Source organism: Oculina patagonica, chromosome 4 (genome assembly GCF_052425735.1).
Source record: "Oculina patagonica isolate OP01 chromosome 4, crgOcupat, whole genome shotgun sequence".
In the NCBI taxonomy this organism is placed as follows: domain Eukaryota; kingdom Metazoa; phylum Cnidaria; class Anthozoa; order Scleractinia; family Oculinidae; genus Oculina; species Oculina patagonica.
This window is the reverse complement of record NC_135761.1, coordinates 59,956,984-59,969,092: the sequence shown is the minus strand read 5'-3', so window position 1 is coordinate 59,969,092 and position 12,109 is coordinate 59,956,984. Positions and strand designations below refer to the sequence as shown.

The 12,109-nt window shown below is 38.4% G+C and overlaps 1 protein-coding gene across 1 annotated transcript; it reads right to left on the bottom strand.

Moving 5' to 3' along the window:
- Positions 1 to 3,903: 3,903 nt before the first annotated feature.
- LOC144648020 (uncharacterized) lies at positions 3,904 to 11,385 on the bottom strand. The gene is made up of 4 exons (XM_078507673.1): positions 11,042 to 11,385; positions 6,385 to 6,505; positions 5,268 to 5,894; positions 3,904 to 4,526 (listed from the first exon to the last, which is right to left on the bottom strand). Exons 1-4 carry the CDS (start codon positions 11,189 to 11,191, stop codon positions 3,904 to 3,906), a joined length of 1,521 nt encoding a protein of 506 aa, XP_078363799.1. The 5' UTR covers positions 11,192 to 11,385.
- Between the last annotated feature and the right edge of the window lie 724 nt (positions 11,386 to 12,109).

Genomic DNA, 12,109 nt, shown 5'->3' with positions numbered 1-12,109 from the left:
TAATTTTTGATTTTAACGGCTCTTTCAAAATTCGCGAGAAACGTCTGCTCTGCGTACTAAGTTCAGAGTAACGTCGGTTTTTAATTGGTCGAAAGAGTTAAAACACTCTTGTAACTACGAAATTCAAGTGCCTGAAAAACCTTCTGCTTTGTTTGCCAAAATTAGTCACGTCATTTTTAATTGGTCGAGACATCAATCATTTTGTGCCTTTTCAAAATCTGTGTCAGCTCGGTGATTAGTCACATCGTTTTTAGTTTGTTGAGAACAAATTAAAAAAAAAAAAAATACCTGCTCTGTGTACTTAGTTCAGAGCCTCCTCGTTTTAAATGGTCGAAGAAGTTAAACCCTTTTTAACTACGAAATTAAAGTGCCTGAAAAAACTTATGCTCTGTGTACGTAATTTAGTCATGTTTTTTTTTAATTTACTGCCTTTTCAAAACACCAGAGAAACTTCTGCTCTGTGTACCTAGGTAACTCACGTTTTTTTTTTAAATTAATAATCTATAGGAAATCTAAAATCTAAAATTTCAAATACAAATATCAGGCACTGAGGCAGCGGAGAAAATAAAATATATTTAACAATTATTCGCCAAAGTGGAGGTAAATATCAACCACGTTCACCGACACTGAGGTGAATAATTGTTTTAGTATATACCACACAACTTGAATAACTAGCTGACCAAAACATCACTTACAGTTCGGTAAACAAAGCGACGCGCGAGGGCAGTTTGTTTCTCTTTAGCTGCTCGGAGGTGAATAGTACTTTGGTAATCACCTTCGAATTAACCAATCAGCGTGAGCGTAAAGCACTATTCCTTGTGTGGTATATAATCAATGGATGTTCATAAACTTTTTTAAGCTCGTTATAAATCTGTTGATGTTAATATCATGTCCGAATAGATGGTTTGGTAAATTGGTCCATCCAGTCTTAAAAAAATCCTTACAAAGTAGGAATACTTTAAGATGTTAACTCTTGCTGACTTCGTTTAGATCTTAAACGGATGGTTAGCTCCAGTGTTTTTGCTTTTGTCATACTCGAAATAATCTTTAAAATCTAGGTTTGTAACATTTTTACTCAGGACAGATACTCTCTTCGATGTTGAAGTGTGTCCCAGTTTAGCAATTTAACAGTAATTTACATCGTTCTTCGTATGACATCTCAAGAGGTTTTTGACCAAGAGCAATTCTCGATGCTCTTCGTTGTACTTTTCGATAGCTAATTTACCTTTTTCTCACCAGTGACTTTTAAGGCATGGAGATAATTGCTTTGTCCTTATTGCTAACTGTACGCTTTAGTAGGCTCAGCACTTTGTTTGTTTTATTTACTATTACATCCACGTAATCCGACCAGGATAAATCTCTTAACACGTTATCGCCTAGGTCTTTATATAAATCGACAAATCTATCTCATTCTGTATTTGACAGGTAATAAGGATGTATTCTTTTGTCCTGCTTATGCGTTATTCTCATTAATTCGCATTACTGAGGGTTGAACTTGACTTGCCATTTCTTCGACTAGTTTTCAAGAGAATTTAGGTCAGACTGTAACGCTAACATTTACATGAAGATCTTTGTATCTTCCTCAAACAGTTTCATAGTAGATGTAACGACATTTGGTATGTCGTTAACATACAACAGGAACAAACTGGGTCTGAGGATTGTACCCTGGGGCACTGTAGTGTCGAGTGGTCGAACGTGCGTGCATGGATTCTCTAGAGAGTGTGCGAGCCAATCACGAGTAGGTTATTGTTGTCCTTAGATATAAGGCTCTCGATTATGTATTCAAAGTGTAGTGTGATCTAGTGTGTGAAATGGCTCGGTAACGGACGAGCACATTAAATTTACTATTTTGTTTTCCATCGAGTTTCTGGTGATTCTACATTGACGACGAGGAAAATTTGGAAATTTCGTCGGGGATTTCGATGAGTATTTGTCTCAGGGATGCCGGGAGGCGAGACAGAAACGGCAAGCGGCGGTTCAACTTCGAGCACTTCATAAAATGGAATCTATTTAGGTAATGAACGTTTATTCGTTTGTCTCACGATAGAATTAATCGCTTTGAGATGTTGATCGCGACGTTTCGACTGCAATACTGCTAGTCTTCATCAGGCATCGTCTGATGAAGACTAGCGATTCTATCGTGAGACAAACGAATTAACGTTGATTACCTATCTTACACTGGTCATGATAAACAATATTCACATCTTTAATGACATGGAATCTATTTGTTAAATATTTCATTTTATTGTTTTATTATTATCGTGGTTATCTCGCGGGGAATTAATTAAGGGACAGCCATAAAATCACTTATTTTAAAAATATATACATGTTTATAAATATAACAAACCTGCATCAAACTCTGACTCAAAGCATCTTTATTATATTTTCCATGTCTTATTTGTTGTTCCTATAATTCACCTTGTTTCCAATTATGCACATTTACAATTCACCACACAAAACCAGTCTATTAAAAAGAAAGACCCAAATACGTATCCATTGTAGCTGGTTACTGAACTCAATAGCATGCGTAGCTGGCGGTATTGTTGGGTTTAAAGCGTGCTCAAGCTCCTCCTCCCCAAGCCACCCACGGCTGCGCCGCGTGCTTGTGCGCGCTTTAAAACCCAATAATACCGCCAGCTACGCAGGCTATGAAATCAAATGACCTAGAGACTGTTTCTTACTTGAAACACTGCCGTCCCGCCGTCCCGAAGCGTGATATAAGTGAAACAAAGATACATTAAAACACACGCGAAACGTTTTTATAATTCAAGAAATCATATTTTACAACTGTTTGGAACGGCGTTATTGTTAAAGTGTAATGGCGAAATAAGCACGAACTCAACAAGTTAATCCCAGAATAAATTTGCTGTGTGGCATAAAATTGTTCCGGATTTAAATTTAAATTTCTAATTACGATCCCCACTATTCCCGCTATGTCTATTTCAGCAAAAACTTACTCATTTCTATATCTAAAAATACCGGTGGGAAAAGGAAACGACAGAAATAGCTTGAACAATGCAGAGCTACTGCATTAGACAAGCATTGCTACATTTTTAGAATGTAGCCATAAGGTTCCGTGACACACATCAGAAAGATTTATGCCAGCTTGTATATTATTTACATAATAACTTTGAATTATTTGAGAAATGAACTATGTGAATGTGAATATTTTTATAAAAAGGCCAATTTTAAAAAATCCACAATGATACTGCGCCAGGCAATCCTGTTTACTATAACACTCCGCTTGTTCTATTAGAAATCCGCGAATCCTATTGGTTCTCCCACTGTTGACTTTTCTACAGTCAAACTTTTTACAATTAAGGTGATTGTAAGTCGAATCAACAATGACCACATATAATCTGCCTGAGCGAATATTCCAATTGTTTTCATAAATTTCTAATTAAATTTCTTTCAAAAAACGATTTCCAACTATTTCTCTAACACTTGCGAATTGAGCGAAATCGCGCGCAGACGTGACTGAAAACAAACCTTCAGAGGTGTGCACGAGCTCGTAGTTTATTTGACATTTTCGAGTTTTTAAAGTCACGTATCTCCAAATCTTCTTCTTCAACTTTAGAGATCGAGACTGAAGTTTACGAGGCCATTTTGTTGAGGATCTCCAGCCACTTCTCCATAAATAGTGTCCCCAATTAGTTTTTTAAAGCTAAATACCATTGACACATTAATAACGTCTTTCTTCTCTTCACTGCAAACTAATTAACAATTAGACGGCAAGCTCCAGGTTTCTATCATCCAATTTCCAAGGGGCAACTATCAGACCGATAGTTCCGAGGAGTTGTCACTACAAACAGATTTTCTACGATTTCGGCTGGCGACCCATAAAAAAAAAACGAAATAAATGAATGGTTATATTTTCTTTTCCCCTAGCATGCATCTATGCCTTCACACACTTCCAGAACACTTGAATTTTCCAAGTGTATGGTAACCTGATTCACTGGAGCCTCCTGTATCTCCAAATCTCAACTGCATCACGGGAAGGTCAGATTTTTCAGTGAGAAGACCGCTGTCCTCTCGCCACACGCTATCATTGATGTCGCAGTTGCATCCGTCGCTGGGATCTGCGCATGAATTAGTCAACCCGCATGCGCATTTGTAGGTATCAGCTGGTGTGGCTCCTCCCCAATAGTCCATAGCCACCATATTGCGTGACACCCACCAGCCATTTTTGGCACCATTGATGAGAAGAATGCTGCTCACGCATTCGTACTTGATAAACTGCTCGCAGCTGGCGGAAGCAGTGGCCAGAGCAGCCAGTTGTGAAACGGTGGTCAAGCCACCTGCAATGTAGTGAACGTTACGTGAGTAAGAGCCCTTTTCCTCGTATCCGTCAACCAGCGTTTTCGCCTCACTGTCGTGACTGACAACTGTCACGCCAACTCCATTCTTGTCGGTCATGTCACAGTACACAGTAAACGGCTTATAGCCTCCTTCTCCATCAGGATCGATGACGTAATCTCCACTAACAGCCTGCGAGCTTTGAGATTTTATGTCACTGCAGGTTTTTCCTAGGTAAGGTTACACAATTGGATGGTGAATATATTGCTGAAAAATGTACATTGGACTTTGCAAATTTTAGCCGATAAAGGACTACACTTTTTGTCTTTGTAGAGGTAAGTTATCAGCTAGGTCCCGAAATTGAAATATTCGCTACTAAAGCAAGGTCATTTTTCAGCCTTCATTCGATGCCGATCAGTAGTGGTCATTATATCTGTCCTTGATTTCGCATTTCCAGGTAAATCGAGGGAAAACCTGCTACCTTCTTGAAAAACTAGAAACTTTTATGAACAAATTGATATAAACATGGTCAATGTTCGATGCGAATGAAATAAAATTATTTTACAGTGGCTCGAAAGATGCCTATTTTTCTAATTTTCCAGACGTTGCAGCGGGCCCGAAGGGGCAAAATATTTTTGGGTTTAATAGGGACAAAAAATCATTATGAATCAAACCAAATCTGTTTTAGTTCTAGCCTCGGTAAAGTCACCCAGTTGCCAGAATTTCAAGCAAAAATATTTTTTTCACCCGAATTTGAGTGGGTGGTTTCAAAAAATACAGCCTCTTAAAACGCTCTCACAGAAAGAAAATATCTTGCTAAATTAATAAATAGGATATTACCATCCGGCTATTGTTCATGGTTTATGCTTTTCTTTAATTTGATGTATGAAGAAAAGTATCTTAAATGAATATTAAGAAACAGAGAAGCTTCCTTTAGAAAAAAATGTTCTTGAAGACTAGGGGCCAAATACCTGGTATTGAGCTCCCATAGCACTTGAATTTTCCGAGTGTGTGGTAACCTGATTCACTAGAGTCTCCAGTATCTCCAAATCTTAACTGCAACACGGGAAGGTCGGATTTTTCAGTAAGAAGACCGCTGTCCTCTCGCCACACGCCATCGTCTTTGTCGCAGTTGCATCCGTCGCTGGGATCTGCGCATGAGTTTGTAAGCCCGCATGAGCATTTGTAGGTATCAGCTGGTGTGGCTCCTCCCCAATAGTCCATATCCTCGTAATTGCGTGACACCCACCAGCCATATTTGTTGCCATTGTTGAGAAGAGAGCTGCCCACGCATTCGTACTTGATAAACTGCTCGCAGTTGGTAGAAGCAGTGGTCAGACCAGCCAGTTGTGAAACGGTGGTCAAGCCAACGGCAGTGTAGTGAACGTCACGTGAGTAAGAACCCTTTGCCTCGTATCCGTCAACCAGCGTTCTAGCCTCACTGTCGTGACTGACAACTGTCACGCCAACTCCATTCTTGTCGGTCATATCACAGTACGCAGTAAACGACTTATAGCCTCCTTCTCCATCAGGATCGATGACGTAATCAGCACTGACGGCCTGTGAGCTGTGAATTCTTATGTCACTGCAGGTTTTTCCTAAGTAGAGTTACACAATCGGATGTCAAATATATTGCTGGAAATTGTCGCCCCAAAGAATTACTTCGTGCGACAACTAAAAGTATCATTTAAAGTTAAATCTCCGTCCGCCCTTATCCGAATAACTTTTAAAAACGATAACTTTTTAAAAGAGTGTCGTGGCTGAGGAGTTAATTAATATATAATGATAATGATAACGATTATACATTTATGTAGCGTATTTCCCCTATGTATATGTTCAAATGCGCTGTACACATACTGTTATTTACAAAGGTCAGACCACAACACCGGGAGCTTCGTGCCCTACTCTTGGGGAATAGTGTGTGGGTTCTTTGACGTACCCTGCTAAAAAAAAACGAGGGTACAGAAGACGGGAACTACGGTTTATCGTCCTTTTAAACACTGGGATTCGCAGGAAAACCCAGCGGGGACTCCGGTTTACATGTTAAGTGCCTTGTGGCTAACTACTGTGACAAAGTTTTTTTCTTACCGGTACGTTGACAAAAAATACCAGCAAATCCTGGCTGACAATCACAGTGATAATCATGTTGTTCAAAGTTAGGAACACAGGCGCCGTTATTCTGACAGGGGTTGTTTTTCTTGCATGGAAACTGTGAAAGAAAAATAAATCGTGAATAGGTAAAGTAGATTGAATAAAATTCACTGTTTGTCGCTTGGATACTTAGGGTAAAAAAATTAACGTCGGCACCCCGTTTCGTTCCATGCAAACAACGACTGCTCTCCACTATCATATTCAAATTCTAACTGAACCAAGCCCAATCAACTCTGCGGAATCATAATGTTAAGAGGCAAATAACCCTTCTTTTGTTTGTATCTTATCCGTTGACAAAACTTTCAAATTTGAAAGGATTACACTAAATGTGCAACCTACACATTATTGTCATATTATAAGATAATTAGGCTGTCTTCACACTTGATGCCTGGGCACGGTGCCCGAGTACGATTCTCGCTGGGCACTAATGTTAACATACTATTTTTCCATGTGCTCGTGCTATAATTCGGCAACAAGGTCGCGACCTTGAACTCGGCCACTTACTGGTGCTTGGATACTTTGGTTCATGACGAGCTTAGCCCTCAAAAAAAATTCTGTCCAGGAGGTCTTTTAATCTTGTACATAACTTGTCACCGCATGCCAGGAAATGTAAAATGAAACCCGTCCTAGCTATGTGTACGTGATCTGTTTCGTGTGTCACGCAGTTTCTGCTTTCGCGGTTTCGAAACGTGCCGGTGCATCTTCTTTAAGAATATTCTTTGCTAATTTGTCGATATCGGCATAGTTTGCGACCTTAAATCGATGATTACTGTTTTATAAGATTTCCTGGCAACACGGCCGAGTTTGAGTCGGCGTTTTGGTGTTTTTGTATCAGCTATACGACATTGGATATCTGACGGACGGCCGCAAGTATGAGTCGACTTTGGTAAGTTACAAATGTAAAAGCGAGTCAACGAAAATGATATCGGTAAGAGCGGGATCAACAGAAATTTTTGCACGCGGAAACAAGTTTAATGTGTGAAGATTGGGTCTTTCAAGGAGTCGATTGTTGTAGTCTTCACAACATGAACTGAGTAGCATTGTTACCAATTTTAAACGTGTTTTTATTGCATTTTTGTGACATGTTCCTCGCTACACTGCAAAAACTCGTATGGATGAATGCGAAACAGGAAAACCATGCAAGATTGTGCAAGGGTTTCGTCTAATAAGCGAAAAGAGATTCGGCATTTTCGTCTAATGATTACTGTTGCCGGGTTAATTTATTCTGGCGGGAAATACGAGGTAACGCAATTCGCAAACAGCGCAGCTCGCCGCCGTTCATCAAAGATAGAAGCAAGACAAACACCGCACAATGGTAAGTTGTATTTTTGCTGTTTTTTTGTGGAATATAAACTTAAGCTTGGGTTTTCAGTTTCAGTATGATCGCTTATGTCAAGCGCTGTAATAATAATCAGCTTGCGATGCTTAAACCTGGCTACTCGCGCGCTGACTTATTTTGCTCTACTAACCTCGCGCTAATTTTTTCTGTCTTACTTGGGTGGTGAGTTCTTTACTGAGCTCTTGTTATCTGTAGGCAGGATATTAACCTCGCGCTAAATTATTCTGTCTTACTTGGGTAGTGAGCTGAGTTCTTTACTGAGCTCTTGTTATCTGTGGGCAGAATATAACCTCGCGCTAAATTATTCTGTCTTACTGGGGTAGTGAGCTGAGTTCTTTACTGAGCTCTTGTTATCTGTGGGCAGAATACAACCTCACGCTAAATTATTCTGTCTTACTGGGGTAGTGAGCTGAGTTCTTTACTGAGCTCTTGTTATCTGTGGGCAGAATATAACCTCACGCTTAATTATTCTATCTTGCTTCGGTGGTTAGTTCTTTACGGTGTGCAGAATATTTACCTTGCGTTATTTTTTTCAATCCGCGACGGAAGGGTTTTTTTTATCCTTTTTTATTGAGCTGTTTTAAGACAAGAAAATCAACATAGAATCCAGCTAATATCTGCTTTTTCTTTCTCCACAGAGAAGCCGCGGCTATTATGACTGACACCTCACTGTACATTGCGGCAGTTCAACGTGCGAACTACGATCTTATGTTACCGATCTTAATCCCCTTAATGGAGAAATATTCTCCACTAAGGGGATTAAGATCTAATTTGCATAAATTTTTTTTGAGGACTAAGCTCGTCATGGTGTGTGTGAATATCCACCGCGGTCAAACGACAAAAATAAGAAAAGTACTGCAAAGATAAGGTTTTAATTTTCACAGTTCAAAGTTCGATACAAAACCGGTATCCTAAGGGTTTATTAAGTTTTCTGTTACTTTACTAAAAAAAGTTTTACGTGTTTGAAAATAGCGATATGCGGACTTGTCGGCGCCATTTGTCAAAGCACGGGTTCGGATGCGGAACATTTAAAAAGTAACTGACACTGGTTTACCTGAGGGCCGGAATGGGATTATGCTTTCACTCGGCAACTATTTTTATCTATCCTTGCTCGTAATAACACTTCAATTTAAACAAAAAACGGCGAAATGGAAAGACAACCTGCCTTAGACGTTTGACCGCGGTGAAGTGTGAATACGATGCTATTTTTTGCCGGTGCCCGGGTACCAGTGCCCAGGCACTAAGTGCCAACACGGCCTTAGACAGCCAGCGGAAACCCATTTTGGCAATGTTTTTTTTTATGTGATAGTGGTCTTTCTCGCCAGCTTTCCTTGAATGTCCCTTATCTGACATTTATTATATATATTAGTCGCTGATATTTTTATTTATTTTTTTATTTATATATATACATTTTAAGGCTCGATGTATTTTTTATCGTCTGGGTGGTAGTTTTTTAGGAAAAATTTGCTTGGAAGCTAATCTTCGATCCTTGTCAAACTATACCAGACCAAACCTTGTCAAACTATAACAGAACTCTTCGAGAAAGGGGCCACGGCTTCATACTCCCTAAAGTAAAAACGGGATGATTCAAACGGGGTTTTGTAAATATATTTCTTTTTAAATTTATTTCTTAAAATATTTCTTTTAATACATATGATAGGTTTTCTTTTTCTAGTTTAGCTTAGTTTGTTATTGATTGTAAAGCCACACGTAGGTTGTGACTGATTTCTTAAAGACAGTTGTCGTATCCCTTTTTCTTTTCAAACAAGCCTCATTTTCTCGAAATCTACTCAGGCACTTTGTATCCACCTTTTTTATATGTTTATAAAAGTATAATTAACTGTATACATACACGTGTATACATCGACAACCATGCCGAAGAAAACCAGATATTGTAGTGAAAAATTTAGACACAGATATTTTACTCCAAATTTTATCTACAACATATCGCATAACCGTTATTTTTGTTCCTGGTCACGTTTGAAAAAAAAAGCTGTAAGCCTTAGGGTACTTTGTAAATATCCTGTTAAAGGTGAATTAAGTGCTTTGCAGCAGCCCATAAATTTTAATTTCGAGGTGTCTTAGCGTATTTATTTGAAATTAAATATATTTCGTAACCGTAGCCGTTTACAGAGCTATATTTATGTTATGAATTATTAATCACCATCAGAGTCCTTTAACAAAAGGGAGGGAGTTACTGCGTTAATTTGTTGAAATATATTGACTGTTGGTTGTAGAAAACCACTAAATCCTGCGCAAAACTTAATTCTTGTTTCCGTTAAAAACGCTCTCACAATTTATTTTTCTTTATTACGTAGTTTGCCAAAAATCGAAGATTGGCAAGCTTCCAAGCGATTATTTTTTCAAAACTACCACCAGGCAACTAAAACATCTGTAACAAGCCTCGTTAATAATTCATTGATGTAAAGAGCTGGACATTGCCTTTACAGGTTTTGTTCCCAGCTCATAACTAAAACACTAATAGCGTGGCAGCCTCTTCATAAATGACATTTCTGGCGACATTATATCTCTGGCCGGCATCAGCGGTCGTGTACAAAATCATGGTGTAAAAAGGAAATAAAAACTAAAGACATTAAAACAGTAAGCTCATGTTCTAACGGCAACCGACAATCGTCAAGAACCTGCTGATTTTGTACTTTCCTCTAATTATTGAATAAATACATCAGCAAAATAGATACTAATTTGCCCCATCTTCACACCAACAACTGAATATACGAAACTACTCACAATTAAGGTATAATCAGCAAACTACAAAAGTGCAAAAGTTGTTTTTTGACGTTCGAGGGAAAAACAAACACGATACTTAATCTCTCTAATTATGCTCATCTTGATTGGATCTTGTTTTTAAGCCGTTAACGCCATTAATAAAATGAAAGTATATTCAAAAATGTAAATACATCTATTTAACTACAAGAAAAATTTTACTAAATGTTAGCAAGTATATTAGAAATATCACGGTTTGTTACTGCGGAATTAAACTATTTTATTGTCGCAATGCGTAATGATTCAGTCCGGCAGGATGTCGATCAACTGCTGCTTTTATTTTTCATGCAATGGCCCTTAGACATGAAACTTTGTTTTCCAAATAAGAACATTATATCTATTTATTTGTGATTCCATTTTATACATCTTAAATAGGTAATGCCAAGTATTTTTATGGAAATACCGCAATAATTCCTAAAAATTGCACTGAGGCAAGAAAAGTATTTGTTGGAATTTACTTTTTAAACTCACCAATGGGCTGAAATGATGGAAGGTGCTGTTTTCTTGAAGATCACTTTCCGAGGCTCTGTACTTATCAGTAGCTAACAACTCACACAGATAAAGACCGCTCGCGTCAGGGAATGCTGCCATGTTAAACGAATAACACTTCGTTTCGCCCATACACGCGAAGACACAGTCAAATGCATCCACGACGAAAGAAGACGTAATTGTTGTCGCCAGTAAGTAATGGTAAAGCTCGGGTTTAAAGTTTCCATCGTAAGCCTGGAGTCTCTGATGACGGTAAATAAGGGCGCCGGGCTGAGAAGACCCAGTTATTTCACAGACTTGTGAAACGCCAATGAATATGAACACGATAAAAGCCATCATGTCTGCAAACATGAAATGGACGATTTCAATATGGAAACTGACAGAAAGAAGCAGAATTTTTTCCTAAGTGGACACAAATTACTGCCACAGATAGAAGCAGATGCCAAAGATAATTTAACGAGCAATGAATAAAAGCAATGAATTATTAATTGTTACTTACACTGGCATTTGGTTATAAATACAAACATTGTTCAAGAAAGTCTTAATTTGAACTTCCATCCAGGTCTTATAATATATGGCACTAATAAAAAACAACATTGAAAAGAGCCCTGTTAGGGAAAAATAATAACTACTGACCCTCCTAAAATTCTATTGTTCTCTCTCTACAATATATCGACGATTGCAGCCATGTACCAAAATCTCAATGTGGAAACGATTAAAATTGGCAATGTAATGCAGAGAGAGAAAAAATAGGGTCAAAAATTATAACAGATAATTACTGAGGTTCACAATTAACGGGTATATTGCAAAATAAACAAACACACACACGACACAGCATTTAAACAGCGATATAAAAGAAATAAAATGGCCAGGGACGACAAAAATTTGTTGTAACAGTGACAGTGAAGGAAAAAAAAAATGAACAGCTACGGCAAATCTCTCGGTCTCTTATATGTCCGACGGCGAACTGATGTTAGCCACAGAGCCCCTGCATCAACAGCATGCAGGGCTTAGTTTTGGGTCCCGCAGATTTAATAACAGGCAGAAAAT

What these genes read in the sequence shown, in the direction of transcription:
- LOC144648020 (XM_078507673.1), bottom strand. Translation starts at nt 11,191, where the DNA reads ATGGGCGAAACGAAGTGTTATTCGTTTAACATGGCAGCATTCCCTGAC. An exon ending in TATTTTTTGTCAACGTACCG is followed by an intron (nt 5,895 to 6,384) that starts GTAAGAAAAAAA and finishes AACTCTACTTAG; the next exon opens with GAAAAACCTGCAGTGACATA. An exon ending in CTATGGGAGCTCAATACCAG is followed by an intron (nt 4,527 to 5,267) that starts GTATTTGGCCCC and finishes AACCTTACCTAG; the next exon opens with GAAAAACCTGCAGTGACATA.